The sequence below is a fragment of the Oncorhynchus clarkii genome, chromosome 27, assembly GCF_045791955.1.
Source record: "Oncorhynchus clarkii lewisi isolate Uvic-CL-2024 chromosome 27, UVic_Ocla_1.0, whole genome shotgun sequence".
Classification (NCBI taxonomy): Eukaryota; Metazoa; Chordata; class Actinopteri; order Salmoniformes; family Salmonidae; genus Oncorhynchus; species Oncorhynchus clarkii.
In genome coordinates this window covers 35732403-35752309 of record NC_092173.1, presented here as the reverse complement: position 1 = coordinate 35752309, position 19907 = coordinate 35732403, and the positions used below count along the sequence as shown (strand labels likewise).

General features: G+C 48.2%; 1 protein-coding gene across 4 annotated transcripts in view; it reads right to left on the bottom strand.

Moving 5' to 3' along the window:
* Positions 1–12907: 12907 nt before the first annotated feature.
* LOC139385464 (arf-GAP with Rho-GAP domain, ANK repeat and PH domain-containing protein 1-like) overlaps positions 12908–19907 on the bottom strand; it is a 114978-nt gene continuing 107978 nt past the window's right edge. For 2 of the 4 annotated variants that reach the window (XM_071130519.1, XM_071130521.1), the window contains 4 exons: positions 19383–19446; positions 18975–19133; positions 14332–14366; positions 12908–14252 (listed from right to left, as the gene is read on the bottom strand). In XM_071130519.1, the coding sequence (XP_070986620.1) occupies positions 14349–14366; positions 18975–19133; positions 19383–19446 (241 nt within the window). In that variant the 3' untranslated portion in view covers positions 12908–14252; positions 14332–14348. The remainder of the gene's footprint in view (positions 14253–14331; positions 14367–18974; positions 19134–19382; positions 19447–19907) is intronic. The other 2 variants (XM_071130520.1, XM_071130522.1) reach the window with 1 other exon arrangement.

Below are 19907 nucleotides of genomic sequence, written 5' to 3'. Positions count from 1 at the left end.
GGACACCAGGGTTAACACCCCTACTCTTACGATAAGTACCATGGGATCTTTAATGACCTCAGAGAGTCAGGATACCAGGGTTAACACCACTACTCTTACGATAAGTGCCATGGGATCTTTAATGACCTCAGAGTCAGGACACCCATTTAACGTCCCATCCGAAAGATGGCACCCTACACAGGGTAGTGTCCCCAATCACTGCCCCGGGGCATTGGGAGATTATTCTAGAGCAGAGGAAAGAGTTCCTCCTACTGGCCCTCCAACACCACTTCCAGCAGCATCATGCAGGGTGATGCTAATGATTAAAGATAAAAGTGAAAAAAAATATGGGTTGTATTTAAATGGTGTTTGTTCTTTTCTTGTGGCAACAGTTCATAAACATTACTGCTGTGGTATTTCACCTATGATCATACATTTGGCAGGAAGTTAGGAAGTGCAGCTCAGTTTCCACATGTTGTGGGCCTACGGCGGTCTTTTTCAACAGCAAGGCTATGCTCACTGCGTCTGTGTCAACGCCTTAATTCTCTTGTCAGTCACAGTGGTCAAGTATTCTGCCACTGTGTACTCTCTGTTTAGGGCCAAATAGTGTTCCAGTTTTCTTTTTTTCAACCTTCCAAAACAAAGGCATCACCTACAGAGAAATTAACCTAGAGAAGAGTCCCCTAAGCAAGCTGGCCTTGGGGCTCTGTTCACAAACAGAGCCTCAGGACTGAAACACAATTAGTCCAAACCAAAAGATTTCTCTGTAGGTGATCGCTTTTATGGAAGGTTTGGGAATCGCTTCCTTTTAGGTGGTAGTAGAATTTAACGGCTCTTTTATGGATTTTGATCATTAGTGGGTATCGGCCTAGTTCTGCTCTGCATACAGAAGATCTAGGTGCTGCTGTAGGTCATCCTTGGTTGGGACAGGAGCACCAGATCATCAGCAAACAGTAGACATTTTACTTCAGATTCTAGCAGGGTGAGGCCGGGTGCTGCTGAATGTTCTTGTGCCCTCGCCAATTTGTAATTATATGTTGAGGGTGGGGCTTAAGCTGCATCCCTGTCTCACCCCCCGGCCCTGTGGAAAGAAATGTTTGTTTTGTGCCCATTTTAACCGCACACTTGTTTGTGCACATGGATTTTGTGTTTTCCCCCCTAACACCACTTTAAATCATTTTGTTTAGCAGACCCTCATGCCAAATTGAGTCAAAAGATTTTGAAATCAACAAAGCATGAGAAGACTTTGCCTTTGTTTGTCAATTAGGGTGTGCAGGGTGAACACGTGGTCTGTCGTACTGTAATATGGTAAAAAGCCAATTTGACATTTGCTCAGTACATTGTTTTCACTGGGGAAATGTATGATTCTGCTGTTAGGAAAATCCTCTGTATTATCAAGGTTGCTGTTGATGCATATCTCCGGAAGTTATTTTTGGTGTCAAATTTGTCTCAACTTTCGTGGATTGTTTCTCTACATGTATTTGCTCTGGTTATAATTTTAAAGGCTAAAGTGTTGCATCATCTCTCTTCTCGAAGATACGTGCGTGCGCACACACGCGATTGTCATGCATTCATGCATGTGACACATCATAGGGTCTCTCAGCAGGAGGAAAGAAACGGTCATGACTCACGCTAAAAAACACCTGCTAATTGAATAAACTCCATCAGGATGAGAGACAATAAGAGAAACACAGAGGGAGAGTAAGCGTTAGGGAGAAGAGAGGTGACACGGAGGCTTTTACCCCAGCAGAGGAACACTAATGAGAGAGCAGACTGGCCTGCATGTTCCAGTTGGTGTATGATACATAGGTGGGGAGACCAGCATTAGTCTTGACTACCAACCGTGTATCTACACATAGTTTGGGCCGTTTATCTGCTAAAGGAGAGAACACCTACAAGTTCCTAGAGCCTGTCAGTTGGAGCAATGATTACGGTCAGTACATGCTAGTCACACGCACAAACACATGCTTCAGTCAGAGACTGGCAGACTAACCTTCAGTCAGAGAGAGGCAGACTGACCTTCAGCATCTTTAGCATGACTCATCTCTCATTATACCGGTCTCCTCGGCTCCCATCTCCTTCACTCCACTCTCTATTTCCCCTTCATCACATGTACAGTACATTTACATTTGTCATTTTAGCAGATGCTCAGAGCGACTTGCAGTAAATGAGGGGGGGGAAAAATCCTTAACAAAACGGCTATCAGCAAATCAGTGCTATTAAGGATACGTGTTAGTGAGTCCGGTCCACTGAACCATTCAGTTACAGACAGGCGGAGTGGCACTAAACAAGCTGTTCCCTCTAACCCCAGAAAGTGAAAATGACTTCTCTCACCTCTCCTTTAGTGCCTGCTGAACGGATCAGTTACACAACCCGGAGCAAAGTGAGTCTGCAGATAAAGTGGAGAGCTGGAGGGAAGGGTTGCCATGGGGATGGCTTTCTGAAGAGCACTTTCTGAAGAGCTGTAATTGGTGATGGGTGGGTGGCGGGGTCAGTCAGACAACCTGGCGAGACACGACTCACACTTAGCGAGACACGACTCACACGGGACTTTGAATCAGTCAGTTTTGGCCGGTCTACAGTGTCCTCTGTGCCCATCTCTACTCCCACCCCCGTCTCTTCATTCTCTGCTGAAGCAGAATGGCTCATCGCTAGGTAGGACAAGGTGTTTTAATCAGAGCCATTGTAGGTGATATTTTCTCCAGCTGAGACATGATACTGTACTGTGTGTGTTCTGCTTTATGGACATGATCAGCCTGGAACAGGTTTACCCATCTCTGAAACAGGTTTACCCATCTCTGGAACAGGTTTACCCATCTCTGGAACAGGTTTACCCATCTCTGAAACAGGTTTACCCATCTCTGGAACAGGTTTACCCATCTCTGGAACAGACACACTGTAGGTTTACCCATCTCTGAAACAGACACTGTAGGTTTACCCATCTCTGAAACAGACACTGTAGGTTTACCCATCTCTGAAACAGGTTTACCCATCTCTGGAACAGACACTGTAGGTTTACCCATCTCTGGAACAGGTTGACCCATCTCTGAAACAGGTTGACCCATCTCTGAAACAGGTTTACCCATCTCTGAAACAGGTTTACCCATCTCTGAAACAGGTTTACCCATCTCTGGAACATCTCTGAAACAGGTTTACCCATCTCTGAAACATGTTTACCCATCTCTGAAACAGGTTTACCCATCTCTGAAACAGGTTTACCCATCTCTGGAACAGGTTTACCCATCTCTGGAACAGGTTGACCCATCTCTGAAACAGGTTGACCCATCTCTGAAACAGGTTTACCCATCTCTGAAACAGGTTTACCCATCTCTGAAACAGGTTTACCCATCTCTGGAACAGACACTGTAGGTTTACCCATCTCTGAAACAGGTTGACCCATGTCTGGAACAGGTTGACCCATCTCTGAAACAGGTTGACCCATCTCTGAAACAGGTTGACCCATCTCTGAAACAGGTTTACCCATCTCTGAAACAGGTTTACCCATCTCTGAAACAGGTTTACCCATCTCTGAAACAGGTTTACCCATCTCTGGAACATCTCTGAAACAGGTTTACCCATCTCTGAAACAGGTTTAACCATCTCTGAAACAGGTTTACCCATCTCTGAAACAGGTTTACCCGTCTCTGGAACAGGTTTACCCATCTCTGGAACAGGTTGACCCATCTCTGGAACAGGTTTACCCATCTCTGAAACAGGTTGACCCATCTCTGAAACAGGTTGACCCATCTCTGAAACAGGTTTACCCATCTCTGAAACAGGTTTACCCATCTCTGGAACAGACACTGTAGGTTTACCCATCTCTGGAACAGGTTGACCCATCTCTGGAACAGGTTGACCCATCTCTGAAACAGGTTGACCCATCTCTGAAGCAGGTTGACCCATCTCTGAAACAGGTTTACCCATCTCTGAAATAGGTTTACCCATCTCTGGAACAGGTTTACCCATCTCTGGAACAGACACTGTAGGTTTACCCATCTCTGAAACAGGTTTAGCCATGTCTGGAACAGGTTGACCCATCTCTGAAACAGGTTGACCCATCTCTGAAACAGGATGACCCATCTCTGAAACAGGATGACCCATCACTGAAACAGGTTTACCCATCTCTGAAACAGGATTACCCATCTCTGAAACAGGTTTACCCATCTCTGGAACATCTCTGAAACAGGTTTACCCATCTCTGAAACATGTTTACCCATCTTTGGAACAGACACGGTGTAGGTTTACCCATCTCTGGAACAGACACGGTGTAGGTTTACCCATCTCTGGAACAGACACGGTGTAGGTTTACCCATCTCTGGAACAGGTTTACCCATCTCTGGAACAGGTTTACCCATCTCTGGAACAGGTTTACCCATCTCTGGAACAGGTTCACCCATCTCTGGAACAGGTTCACCCATCTCTGGAACAGGTTTACCCATCTCTGGAACAGGTTTACCCATCTCTGGAACAGGTTTACCCATCTCTGGAACAGGTTCACCCATCTCTGGAACAGGTTCACCCATCTCTGGAACAGGTTTACCCATCTCTGAAACAGGTTTACCCATCTCTGAAACAGGTTTACCCATCTCTGGAACAGGTTTACCCATCTCTGGAACAGGTTCACCCATCTCTGGAACAGGTTCACCCATCTCTGGAACAGACACTGTGTAGGTTTACCCATCTCTGGAACAGACACGGTGTAGGTTTACCCATCTCTGAAACAGGTTGACCCATCTCTGGAACAGACACGGTGTAGGTTTACCCATCTCTGAAACAGACATGGTGTAGGTTTACCCATCTCTGGAACAGACACGGTACAGGTTTACCCATCTCTGAAACAGGTTTACCCATCTCTGGAACAGGTTTACCCATCTCTGGAACAGACACGATGTAGGTTTACCCATCTCTGGAACAGACACGGTACAGGTTTACCCATCTCTGGAACAGGTTTACCCATCTCTGGAACAGGTTTACCCATCTCTGGAACAGGTTTACCCATCTCTGGAACAGGTTTACCCATCTCTGGAACAGACACGGTACAGGTTTACCCATCTCTGGAATAGGTTTACCCATCTCTGGAACAGGTTTACCCATCTCTGGAACAGGTTTACCCATCTCTGGAACAGGTTTACCCATCTCTGGAACAGGTTCACCCATCTCTTGAACAGGTTCACCCATCTCTGAAACAGGTTTACCCATCTCTGAAACAGGTTTACCCATCTCTGAAACAGGTTTACCCATCTCTGGAACAGGTTCACCCATCTCTGGAATAGGTTCACCCATCTCTGGAACAGGTTTACCCATCTCTGGAACAGGTTTACCCATCTCTGGAACAGGTTTACCCATCTCTGGAACAGGTTTACAGGTTTAGCCATCTCTGGAACAGGTTTACCCATCTCTGGAACAGGTTCACCTGGAACAGGTTCACCCATCTCTGGAACATGTTTACCCATCTCTGAAACAGACACGGTGTAGGTTTACCCATCTCTGGAACAGACACTGTGTAGGTTTACCCATCTCTGGAACAGACACGGTGTAGGTTTACCCATCTCTGAAACAGACATGGTGTAGGTTTACCCATCTCTGGAACAGACACGGTACAGGTTTACCCATCTCTGGAACAGGTTTACCCATCTCTGGAACAGGTTTACCCATCTCTGGAACAGGTTTACCCATCTCTGGAACAGGTTTACCCATCTCTGGAACAGGTTTACCCATCTCTGAAACAGGTTTACCCATCTCTGGAACAGACACGATGTAGGTTTACCCATCTCTGGAACAGACACGGTACAGGTTTACCCATCTCTGGAACAGGTTTACCCATCTCTGGAACAGGTTTACCCATCTCTGGAACAGGTTTACCCATCTCTGGAACAGGTTTACCCATCTCTGGAACAGGTTTACCCATCTCTGGAACAGGTTTACCCATCTCTGGAACAGGTTCACCCATCTCTGGAACAGGTTCACCCATCTCTGGAACAGGTTCACCCATCTCTGAAACAGGTTTACCCATCTCTGAAACAGGTTTACCCATCTCTGAAACAGGTTTACCCATCTCTGGAACAGGTTCACCCATCTCTGGAACAGGTTCACCCATCTCTGGAACAGGTTCACCCATCTCTGGAACAGGTTCACCCATCTCTGAAACAGGTTTACCCATCTCTGAAACAGGTTTACCCATCTCTGGAACAGGTTTACCCATCTCTGGAACAGGTTTACCCATCTCTGGAACAGACACGGTGTAGGTTTACCCATCTCTGGAACAGACACGGTGTAGGTTTACCCATCTCTGAAACAGGTTGACCCATCTCTGGAACAGGTTTACCCATCTCTGGAACAGGTTTACCCATCTCTGGAACAGGTTTACCCATCTCTGGAACAGGTTTACCCATCTCTGGAACAGACACTGTAGGTTTACCCATCTCTGAAACAGGTTCACCCATCTCTGGAACATGTTTACCCATCTCTGGAACAGACACTGTGTAGGTTTACCCATCTCTGGAACAGACACGGTGTAGGTTTACCCATCTCTGAAACAGGTTGACCCATCTCTGAAACAGACACGGTACAGGTTTACCCATCTCTGAACAGAACAGACACGGTACAGGTTTACCCATCTCTGAACAGACACAGGTTTACCCATCTCTGAACAGAACAGGTTTACCCATCTCTGGAACAGTTTTACCCATCTCTGGAACAGGTTTACCCATCTCTGGAACAGGTTTACCCAGGTTTACCCATCTCTGGAACAGGTTCACCCATCTCTGGAACAGGTTCACCCATCTCTGAAACAGGTTTACCCATCTCTGAAACAGGTTTACCCATCTCTGGAACAGGTTTACCCATCTCTGGAACAGGTTCACCCATCTCTGGAACAGGTTCACCCATCTCTGGAACAGGTTCACCCATCTCTGGAACAGGTTCACCCATCTCTGGAACAGGTTCACCCATCTCTGAAACAGGTTTACCCATCTCTGAAACAGGTTTACCCATCTCTGGAACAGGTTTACCCATCTCTGGAACAGGTTTACCCATCTCTGGAACAGACACGGTGTAGGTTTACCCATCTCTGGAACAGACACTGTGTAGGTTTACCCATCTCTGGAACAGACACGGTGTAGGTTTACCCATCTCTGAAACAGGTTGACCCATCTCTGGAACAGGTGCACCCATCTCTGAAACAGGTGCACCCATCTCTGAAACAGGTTTACCCATCTCTGAAACAGGTTTACCCATCTCTGGAACAGGTTCACCCATCTCTGGAACAGGTTTACCCATCTCTGGAACAGGTTTACCCATCTCTGGAACAGGTTTACCCATCTCTGAAACAGACACGGTGTAGGTTTACCCATCTCTGGAACAGACACTGTGTAGGTTTACCCATCTCTGAAACAGGTTGACCCATCCCTGGAACAGACACGGTGTAGGTTTACCCATCTCTGAAACAGACATGGTGTAGGTTTACCCATCTCTGGAACAGACACTGTGTAGGTTTACCCATCTCTGGAACAGACACGGTGCAGGTTTACCCATCTCTGGAACAGACACGGTGCAGGTTTACCCATCTCTGGAACAGACACGGTGTAGGTTTACCCATCTCTGGAACAGACACGGTGTAGGTTTACCCATCTCTGGAACAGGTTTACCCATCTCTGGAACAGGTTTACCCATCTCTGGAACAGACACTGTAGGTTTACCCATCTCTGAAACAGGTTTAGCCATGTCTGGAACAGGTTGACCCATCTCTGAAACAGGATGACCCATCACTGAAACAGGTTTACCCATCTCTGAAACAGGTTTATCCATCTCTGAAACAGGTTTACCCATCTCTGGAACATCTCTGAAACAGGTTTACCCATCTCTGAAACATGTTTACCCATCTCTGGAACAGACACGGTGTAGGTTTACCCATCTCTGGAACAGACACGGTGTAGGTTTACCCATCTCTGGAACAGGTTTACCCATCTCTGGAACAGGTTTACCCATCTCTGGAACAGGTTTACCCATCTCTGGAACAGGTTTACCCATCTCTGGAACAGGTTTACCCATCTCTGGAACAGGTTTACCCATCTCTGGAACAGACACGGTGTAGGTTTACCCATCTCTGGAACAGACACGGTACAGGTTTACCCATCTCTGGAACAGGTTTACCCATCTCTGGAACAGGTTTACCCATCTCTGGAACAGGTTTACCCATCTCTGGAACAGGTTTACCCATCTCTGAAACAGGTTTACCCATCTCTGAAACAGGTTTACCCATCTCTGGAACAGACACAGGTTTACCCATCTCTGGAACAGACACGGTGTAGGTTTACCCATCTCTGGAACAGACACGGTACAGGTTTACCCATCTCTGGAACAGGTTTACCCATCTCTGGAACAGGTTTACCCATCTCTGGAACAGGTTTACCCATCTCTGGAACAGGTTCACCCATCTCTGGAACAGGTTCACCCATCTCTGAAACAGGTTTACCCATCTCTGAAACAGGTTTACCCATCTCTGGAACAGGTTTACCCATCTCTGGAACAGGTTTACCCATCTCTGGAACAGGTTCACCCATCTCTGGAACAGGTTCACCCATCTCTGGAACAGGTTTACCCATCTCTGGAACAGGTTTACCCATCTCTGAAACAGACACGGTGTAGGTTTACCCATCTCTGGAACAGACACTGTGTAGGTTTACCCATCTCTGGAACAGACACGGTGTAGGTTTACCCATCTCTGAAACAGGTTGACCCATCTCTGGAACAGACACGGTGTAGGTTTACCCATCTCTGAAACAGACATGGTGTAGGTTTACCCATCTCTGGAACAGACACTGTGTAGGTTTACCCATCTCTGGAACAGACACGGTGTAGGTTTACCCATCTCTGGAACAGACACGGTGTAGGTTTACCCATCTCTGGAACAGACACGGTGTAGGTTTACCCATCTCTGGAACAGACACGGTGCAGGTTTACCCATCTCTGGAACAGACACGGTGCAGGTTTACCCATCTCTGGAACAGACACGGTGTAGGTTTACCCATCTCTGGAACAGACACAGTGCAGGTTTACCCATCTCTGGAACAGACACAGTGTAGGTTTACCCATCTCTGAAACAGGTTGACCCATCTCTGGAACAGACACAGTGCAGGTTTACCCATCTCTGGAACAGACACGGTGTAGGTTTACCCATCTCTGGAACAGACACGGTGCAGGTTTACCCATCTCTGGAACAGACACGGTGTAGGTTTACCCATCTCTGGAACAGACACGGTGCAGGTTTACCCATCTCTGGAACAGACACGGTGTAGGTTTACCCATCTCTGGAACAGACACGGTGTAGGTTTACCCATCTCTGGAACAGACACGGTGCAGGTTTACCCATCTCTGGAACAGACACGGTGTAGGTTTACCCATCTCTGGAACAGACACGGTGTAGGTTTACCCATCTCTGGAACAGACACGGTGCAGGTTTACCCATCTCTGGAACAGACACGGTGTAGGTTTACCCATCTCTGGAACAGACACGGTGTAGGTTTACCCATCTCTGGAACAGACACGGTGTAGGTTTACCCATCTCTGAAACAGACATGGTGTAGGTTTACCCATCTCTGGAACAGACACTGTGTAGGTTTACCCATCTCTGGAACAGACACGGTGTAGGTTTACCCATCTCTGGAACAGACACGGTGCAGGTTTACCCATCTCTGGAACAGACACGGTGTAGGTTTACCCATCTCTGGAACAGACACTGTGCAGGTTTACCCATCTCTGGAACAGACACGGTGTAGGTTTACCCATCTCTGGAACAGACACGGTGCAGGTTTACCCATCTCTGGAACAGACACGGTGTAGGTTTACCCATCTCTGGAACAGACACGGTGTAGGTTTACCCATCTCTGAAACAGGTTTACCCATCTCTGAAACAGGTTTACCCATCTCTGGAACAGACACGGTGTAGGTTTACCCATCTCTGAAACAGGTTTACCCATCTCTGAAACAGGTTTACCCATCTCTGGAAATGAGCATCATTTGAACTGGTAGTTGTATGGATTACAAGTTTATGTGTAGATCAGTGAATCTGTGCAGGGCCTCGGTCAGGTCCATCAACAGAGGGTTCTGAGCTTTAATCTTCCATGATGATTTCAATTGACCAACGTTGGTCTTCCAACCTGACAGCACTACAGCTGGTGCCCCATGGCTGTACACAGAGGAGCTACACAGGGAAATGTCATGATTAGACACTTGCATACACAGACACACTAAGACGTACACACACATACACACTGATGCAGGCCTGCTGGTTCTCCTGTGTGTGCCTGTGGTGCAGGGTGACCCGTTTGTGTCGGCTCGGCTCAGGACGACGAGAGGAGAGCTGGTGGAACACACACACCTCTGCAGGCTTCATTTTGCGGCTGAAGAGTGACATTGCCAAGAAAGCCACAGGACTTGGGAACAGCACAATGTGTGTGTGAGAGAGACAGTGCATGTGTGTCACAGCTTTATGAATGTCAAATAAAAAGCATGTCTGTTAAATGTGTCCTAGACAGAATGCTGAATGACTAACGTGACGGAGTAGAACTACAGGTCAGCATCTACCTTTACATTGGAGTCATTTAGCAGACTCTCTTATCCAGAGACTTACAGTAGTGAGTCATTTAGCAGACTCTCTCATCCAGAGACCTACAGTAGTGAGTCATTTAGCAGACTCTCTTATCCAGAGACTTACAGTAGTGAGTCATTTAGCAGACTCTTTCATCCAGAGACTTACAGTAGTGAGTCATTTAGCAGACTCTCTCATCCAGAGAGACTTACAGTAGTGAGTCATTTAGCAGACTCTCTCATCCAGAGAGACTTACAGTAGTGAGTCATTTAGCAGACTCTCTCATCCAGAGACGTACAGTAGTGAGTCTTTAGCAGACTCTCTCATCCAGAGACGTACAGTAGTGAGTCATTTAGCAGACTCTCTCATCCAGAGACTTACAGTAGTGAGTCATTTAGCAGACTATCATCCAGAGACTTACAGTAGTGAGTCATTTAGCAGACTCTCTTATCCAGAGACTTACAGTAGTGAGTCATTTAGCAGACTATCATCCAGAGACTTACAGTAGTGAGTCATTTAGCAGACTATCATCCAGAGACTTACAGTAGTGAGTCATTTAGCAGACTATCATCCAGAGACTTACAGTAGTGAGTCATTTAGCAGACTCTCTTATCCAGAGAGACTTACAGTAGTGAGTCATTTAGCAGACTCTCTTATCCAGAGACTTACAGTAGTTAGTCATTTAGCAGACTCTCTTATCCAGAGAGACTTACAGTAGTGAGTCATTTAGCAGACTCTCTCATCCAGAGACTTACCAGAGACTTACAGTAGTAGTGAGTCATTTAGCAGACTCTCTTATCCAGAGAGACTTACAGTAGTGAGTCATTTAGCAGACTCTCTCATCCAGAGACTTACAGTAGTGAGTCATTTAGCAGACTCTCTCATCCAGAGACTTACAGTAGTGAGTCATTTAGCAGACTCTCTTATCCAGAGACTTACAGTAGTGAGTCATTTAGCAGACTCTCTCATCCAGAGACTTACAGTAGTGAGTCATTTAGCAGACTCTCATCCAGAGACTTACAGTAGTGAGTCATTTAGCAGACTCTCTCATCCAGAGACTTACAGTAGTGAGTCATTTAGCAGACTCTCTCATCCAGAGACTTACAGTAGTGAGTCATTTAGCAGACTCTCTTATCCAGAGAGACTTACAGTAGTGAGTCATTTAGCAGACTCTCTCATCCAGACTTACAGTAGTGAGTCATTTAGCAGACTCTCTTATCCAGAGACTTACAGTAGTGAGTCATTTAGCAGACTCTCTTATCCAGACTTACAGTAGTGAGTCATTTAGCAGACTCTCTCATCCAGAGACTTACAGTAGTGAGTCATTTAGCAGACTCTCATCCAGAGACTTACAGTAGTGAGTCATTTAGCAGACTCTCTTATCCAGAGACTTACAGTAGTGAGTCATTTAGCAGACTCTCTCATCCAGAGACTTACAGTAGTGAGTCATTTAGCAGACTCTCTTATCCAGAGACTTACAGTAGGGAGTCATTTAAAAGACTCTCTTATCCAGAGACTTACAGTAGGGAGTCATTTAAAAGACTCTCTTATCCAGAGACTTACAGTAGGGAGTCATTTAGCAGACTCTCTTATTCAGAGACTTACAGTGGTGAGTCATTTAGCAGACTCTCTTATCCAGAGACTTACAGTGGTGAGTCATTTAGCAGACTCTCTTATCCAGAGACTTACAGTGGTGAGTCATTTAGCAGACTCTTGTTTTATACTGTTCAACATACCTACCACGGGTAATTGGGCAATATGGAAACAGTTAGGTTGTCAGAGAACACATGACCGCGGGTAGATGGGCACAATGGAAACAGTTGGGCTGTCATTCAGAGAACAGACGACCACGGGTAGTTGGGCACTATGGAAACAGTTCGGTTGTCAGAGAACAGATGACCGCGGGTAGATGGGCACTATGGAAACAGTTGGGTTATCATTCAGAGAACAGACAACCACGGGTAGATGGGCACTATGGAAACAGTTGGGTTGTCATTCAGAGAACAGACAACCACGGGTAGATGGGCACTATGGAAACAGTTGGGTTGCCATTCAGAGAACAGACAACCACGGGTAGATGGGCACTATGGAAACAGTTGGGTTGCCATTCAGAGAACAGACAACCACGGGTAGTTGGGCACTATGGAAACAGTTGGGTTGTCAGGGAACAGACAACCACGGGTAGATGGGCACTATGGAAACAGTTGGGTTGTCAGAGAACAGATGACCGCGGGTAGATGGCACTATGGAAACAGTTGGTTTGTCATTCAGAGAACAGACGCAGAGGAAAGAATGGAATGGGTGTAGAGTCAGAGGGTGCTACATATTTTCACACACAGATCCAAATAACATTGACTTTATTTATTAAAATTCATATCTACAGTTATCATCTGAAGAACTGCAGAATTGACAAAAGTTACTTTCACTTAGATACAGTTATAAGACAGAGGCAGGTTAAAGCTGTCATGTTACATTTAATATGATGATTGAGAGTGTTAGGTTCACATTCATGAGAATACACCACTTGTGCGTGTTGTTGCGTCCCCAGAAAAGTAGACCATTTCTGACCAGTCAGTCACACTAGCCTTGTGAAACCAGACTCATCACTGAGCTCACATTTCGTTTTTACTGAAGTGAAACAGAATGTGAGCTCAGGAGATCAGGCTGGTTAACCACACGGTCAGGTGTTAATTAATGCTCTCCTTACGGACTCCTCCACATGTCATCACTGAACTAGGAATGTAGTTCTGACTGAAACCTTTATTAAAGTGTACAGAGTAGCAGACAGGAAGGACACCGCAGTCTTACACAAATGGTAAACAGAGTGAGCACTTCTTTCCTTGCCCAAGAACAGTTCTGAGGGCCTGTGTGTGTGTGTGTGTGTGTGTGTGTGTATATATACAGGTTTGGCCTAGAGTTGGGAGTAATGACGTCACTACATAAATCAACTCGGACACGTCTCTATGGCTCCCTCTTGACTAGTGGAACCAACTTAATGTTGAATAATGGTCATGGTTGTCCCCCTTACGTTCATATGCTGCTCCCTCTGCTGGAGAAATAAATAATTACACAAGTCTAGAAAACAGGGAAGGAGAACACTGGGGAGTGGGGTGAACACTTTATAGATGGGGGAGTCTCAGGGAGGTGTAGATGTGGGGGAAAGTTAAAAACCAGGGAGATCGACATGGTTAGAGGAAGGGATAGAGTTATTATGGGACATATGGGGACACTGAAGGCTGGATTGCCAGTGAAGATCATTCCATTATCTCCCACCTGTCACAGGTTCTCCAGGCCTCTCAGAGAGACACAGTCTGTACTGTCAGGCTGCTCCGGTAACAGTCTGTACTGTCAGGCTGCTCCGGTAACAGTTTGTACTGTCAGGCTGCTCCGGTAACAGTCTGTACTGTCATGCTGCTCCGGTAACAGTCTGTGTTCTAGTTCTGTCCCTCCCTCAGTCTATACCGGGAACGTCTTCCAGGCCCTCCATGTATCCAAGGGTGCACTGCAGTTGTAAAAGGCACTGTGGTAGCAGTCTCTCTCAATCCTCATGACACACCTGCTTCCCCTGCTTAGAGGTCCAGTTTATAGGCACAGGTGTGTGTGTGTGCGTGGGGGGGGGGGGGGGGGGGGGCATTACTGGAATGTTCTGAAGAGTTTGTGGGTTCTATAGCTGGTGGTCTCTCCCCTATGAAACACACACAGACGATTAGATAACCACACACGCACTCTTACACATGAACAAACATTAGATAATGATGTCTCACCTTGTCTGGCCCCATTATCAGACATCTCTAAAGAGCTGAGAGACAGAAGGATATAGAGAGAGAGGTGGGGTTGGAGGGGGACAGAGAGAGGGGGGGTGGAGGGTGAGAGAGAGGAGCGAGGGGGGGTGGAGGGTAAGAGCGAGGGGGGGGTGGAGGGTGAGCGAGGGGGGGTGGAGGGGGACAGAGAGAGGGGGGTGAGAGAGAGGAGCGAGGGGGGGTGGAGGGTGAGCGAGGGGGGTGGAGGGGACAGAGAGGGGGGGTGGAGGGTAAGAGCGAGGGGGGGTGGAGGGTGAGCGAGGGGGGTTGGAGGGGGACAGAGAGAGGGGGGGTGGAGGGTGAGAGAGAGGAGCGAGGGGGGGTGAGGGTAAGAGCGAGGGGGGTTGGAGGGTGAGCGAGGGGGGTGGAGGGTGAGAGATGGGGGGTGGAGGAAGAGAGAGAGGGGGGGTGGAGGGTGAGCGAGGGGGGTTGGAGGGGGACAGAGAGAGGGGGGGTGGAGGGTGAGAGAGAGGAGCGAGGGGGGGTGAGGGTAAGAGCGAGGGGGGTTGGAGGGTGAGCGAGGGGGGTGGAGGGTGAGAGATGGGGGGTGGAGGAAGAGAGAGAGGGGGGTGGAGGAAGAGAGAGAGGGGGGTGGAGGAAGAGAGAGAGGGGGGGGTGGAGGAAGAGAGAGAGGGGGGGTGGAGGAAGAGAGAGAGGGGGGGTGGAGGAAGAGAGAGAGGGGGGGTGGAGGGAGAGAGAGGGGGGGGGTGAAGAGAGAGAGAGAGAGAGAGGGGGGTGAGAGAGAGAGAGAGAGAGGGGGGTGAAGAGAGAGAGAGGGGGGTATAGGGAGAGAGAGGGGGGTATAGGGAGAGAGAGGGGGGTATAGGGAGAGAGAGAGGGGGGTGGAGGGAGAGAGAGAGGGAGTGGAGGGAGAGAGAGAGGGGTGGAGGGGGGAGAGTGGGGGAGTGGAGGGAGGGAGAGAGGGGGTGAAGAGAGAGAGAGAGGGGGGGTGAAGAGAGAGAGGGGGAGGTATAGGGAGAGAGGGGGGGTATTGGGAGCGAGAGAGAGAGAGAGAGAGAGAGAGAGAGAGAGAGAGAGAGGGGGGTGGCAGGAGGGAGAGAGGAGGGAGGGAGAGAGGGGGAGTGGAGGGAGAGAGAGAGGGGGGGTGGAGGGAGAGAGGGGGAGAGAGAGGGGGGTGGAGGGAGGGAGAGTGGCGGGAGAGAGAGAGGGGGGGTGGAGGGAGGGAGAGAGAGGAGGGAGAGAGGGGGGGGTGGAGGGAGGAGGGAGAGAGAGGGGGGGTGGAGGGAGGGAGAGAGAGAGGAGGGAGAGAGAGAGGGGGGGTGGAGGGAGGGAGAGAGAGAGGGGGGTGGAGGGAGAGTGGAGGGAGAGAGAGATTCATTTATTCAGACTGGCTGACATGAACTCTGTCAAGTGTAATGGTGAGTGCTAACAGCTATGTCACACACAGTCAGTGTTATTTATGGATTCACCATCCTGTTTGTCATCAGCCAGGACACAGAGACACAGAGACACAAAGACACAGCGAGACACAGCGTGACACAGAGAGACGACACAGCGAGACACAGAGACACAGCGAGACACAGAGACACAGCGAGACACAGCGACACAGCGAGACACAGCAAGACACACAGCGACACAGCAAGACACAGAGACACAGCAAGACACACAGCGACACAGCAAGACACAGAGACACAGCAAGACACACAGCAAGACACAGAGACACAGCGAGACACAGAGACACACAGCGAGACACACAGCAAGACACAGAGACACAGCAAGACAGCGAGACACAGACACAGACACAGACACAGAACGAGACACAGACACACAGCGAGACACACAGCAAGACAGCGAGACACACAGCAAGACAGCGAGACACAGCAAGACACAGCGAGACACAGCGAGACACAGACACAGCAGGACACAGCAAGACACAGCAAGACAGAGCGAGACACAGATACAACAAGACAGACACAGCAAGACACAGAGACACAGCGACACAGCAAGAGACCGAGACAGCAAGACACAGACACAGCAAGACAGAGACACAGCAAGACAGAGACACAGCAAGAGACAGCAAGACAGAGACACACAGCAAGACACAGAGACACAGCCAGGCACAGACAAACAGCGAGACACAGAGACACAGCGAGACACAGAGACACAGTAAGACACAGAGACAGCAAGACACAGCAAGACACAGAGACAGCGAGACACAGTGAGACAGCGAGACAGCGAGACACAGTGAGACAGCGAGACACAGTGAGACAGCGAGACACAGTGAGACAGCAAGACACAGAGACACACAGCAAGACACAGAGACACAACAAGACACAGAGACACAGCAAGATACAGAAAGACAGAGACACAGCAAGCCTACACACAATTGCCCAGGGTCAGAGGGGTACGTAGAAAACATTACAAACTGGGTGGTTTGAGCCCTGAATGTTGATTGGCTGACAGCCGTGGTATATTAGACCGTATACCATAGCTATGACAAAACATTTATTTGTACTCCTCTAATTACGTTGGTAACCAGTTATAATAGGGGCTTGTGGTATATGACCAATGTACCACAGCTAAGGGTACATTAGTGTAGTGCCTAAAACAGCCCTTTGCTGTGATATATTGGCTATATACCACAGCCCCTCGTGCCTTATTGCTTAAATGTATGATCACTATATCCAGAACACACACACCTGATGAAGAAAAAAGCTCCATGAATTCCCTCCCTCTCCCCCTCCCCCCCCCCCCTCCCTCTCCCCCTCTCCCCCTCTCCCTCTCTCCCTCTCCCTCTCCCCCTCCCCCTCCCCCTCCCTCTCCCTCTCTCCCTCTCTCTCCCTTCCCCCCCCCCCTCCCTCCCTGCCCCCCCCCCTCCCTCCCTCCCTCCCTCCCTCCCTCCCTCCCTACCTCCCCCCATCCCTCTCCCTCCCTCCCTCCCCCTCTCCCTCCCTCTCCCTCCCTCCCTCCCAGTAACCATGGTCAAATATTTAGCCACGGTGTACTGTCGATTTCAGGCCAGATAGCACTGCATTTTGCTTTGTGTTTGTGCTTGTGTTTCCCAATAAGCAATATAGTTTTGTTTTGACTGTGTTGTAATTTGTTTTATCCTGATTGATTGGATGTTCTGGTCCTTCAGTGTGTTAGTAGAACAGGTTTGTGAACTCAGCTCCAGGACCAGCTGGATGAGGGGACTCTTTTTTTTGCTCAGCTCTTGGCATTGCAGGGCTTGTTAATGATATGAGAGGGGGTCACTGTATTTTAGATGTTTCCAAAACTTAATAGCTCTTTTTTGAGTGTTTATTATTGGTGGATATTGGTCTAATTCTGCCCTGCATGCATTGTTTGTAGTTTTCCTCTGGACATGTAGGAGAATCTTACAGAACTCTGCATGCAGGGTTTCAATGGGGTGTTTGTCCCATTTGATGAAATCTTGTTTTGCAAGTGGACCCCACACCTCGCTGCCATGAAGTGCAATTGGTTCAATGACACATTCAATTAGTTTTAGCCAAATTTGAATAGGTATTTCAATTTGCTTTTGAATTTTGTACCAATTGAGAACTTTGGTCTAATTCCCTGAGATCTGGATCTTCTCTGTAAAATCATTATTTTAGTCTTTTGGGGGTTTACTGCCAGGGCCCAGGTCTGGCAGTACTGCTATAGCAGGTCCAGGCTCTGCTGTAGGCCATGTGCTGTGGGTGACAGCAGGCACAGGTCATCTGCGAAGAGTAGGCATTTATCTGAATTGTGGAGACTAACACCAGGGGCTAAGGGTTTTTCTAGAATAGTGGCCAATTCGTTAATGTAAATTTTGAAGAGTGCATGTATGCCAAATAGAATCAAATGCTTATTGGAAGTCGATAAAGCAAGTGTATATTTTGGTATTATTTTGGTGGACATGTTTATCTATCAGGGTGTGTAGGCTGTAAATATGATCAATTGTGCGATGTTTTGGTATAAATCCAATTTGGCTTTTACTCAAGACATTGTGCTCATTAAGGAAGTTTAGAACTCTTACATTTATAATTTTACAGAAAACCTTCCCCAGGTTACTGTTCACACAAATGCCTATGTAATTGTTGGGGTCAAATTTTTCTCAGTTCTTAAAGATTGGGGTTATGAGTCCTTGATTCCAGATGTCAGGGAAATAACCTACACTCAGGATCAAATTAAACAGTTCTAATATAGCCGATCTCTCTCTCTCTCTCTCTCTCTCTCTCTCTCTCTCTCTCTCTCTCTCTCTCTCTCTCTCTCTCTCTCTCTCTCTCTCTCTCTCTCTCTCTCTCTCTCTCTCTCTCTCTCTCTCTCTCTCTCTCTCTCTCTCTCTCTCTCTCTCTCTCTCTCTCTCTCTCTCTCTCTCTCTCTCTCTCTCTCTCTCTCTCTCTCTCTCTCTCTCTCTCTCTCTCTCTCTCTCTCTCTCTCTCTCTCTCTGGGTTGCGATAAGCGTAATCAGGGTTAATCAGAGTTCAGAGGTTATCCATCCTGACCACAGGGTCAACTCCGCCCCCCTCCTGACCACAAACACACACACACTGCATCATGGGACTCAGGACAGGGCTGGGGGGGGGGGGGGGCTGTGTCAGCATGGAGGTCTCTGATAGGCCCACAACCTTGGATTGGCCCCAGTGATTGGAGGATAGACTCACGCCAAGCGGGTCGGCAGTGAAAGCTGCAACGCTGTTCCGCATCTCATTCTCGCTGCCGCGCAACGGAATCAATGCCACGTTACCATGACGCGTATCCACCGGCAATGCACGGGTCACACGTGTTTGGACTGCATCCACTGGCCACACGTTACCATCATACTGAGAGGGGGGAGAGAGGGAGAAAGAAGAGGGAGAGAGAGAGGCGGGAGAGAGAGGGTGAGAGAGGGGGGAGAGAGGGACAAAGAAGAGGGATAGAGAGCGAGGGGGAGAGGGATAGAGAGCGAGGGGGAGAGGGATAGAGAGCGAGGGGGAGAGGGATAGAGAGAGGGGGTAGAGAGGGGGGGTGAATCAGAACAGGGAATCATAATAACCAGTGTGACAGACAGTAAGTAGTATGTGTCCTCTCACCTGGACAGTGAGGAAGGTGGAGAACCACTCCCTCATCTCTGTCTGAGTGTCACAACACAGATACCTACAGGGAGGATGGAAAGAGAGAGAGGGGAGAGGAGAGAGAGAGAGGAGGGAGAGAGAGGAGGAGAGAGAGTAGAGAGATTAACCTCAAGAAGAGTCCAGAGTCTCCGTTCACAAACACAAACAGACCCCACAGAGCCCCAGGACAGCAACACAATTAGACCCAACCAAATCATGAGAAAACAGAAAGATAATTACTTGATGCATTGGAAATAATTAACAAGAAAACAGAGGAAACTAGAATGCTATTTGGCCCTAAACAGAGAGTACACAGAGGCAGAATACCTGACCACTGTGACTGACCCAAATTTAAGGAAAGCTTTGACTATATACAGACTCAGTGAGTATAGCCTTGCTATTGAGAAAGGCTGCCGTAGGCAGACCTGGCTCTCAACAGAAGACAGGCTATGTACTCACTGCCCACAAAATGAGGTGGAAACTGAGCTGCAATTCCTAACCTCC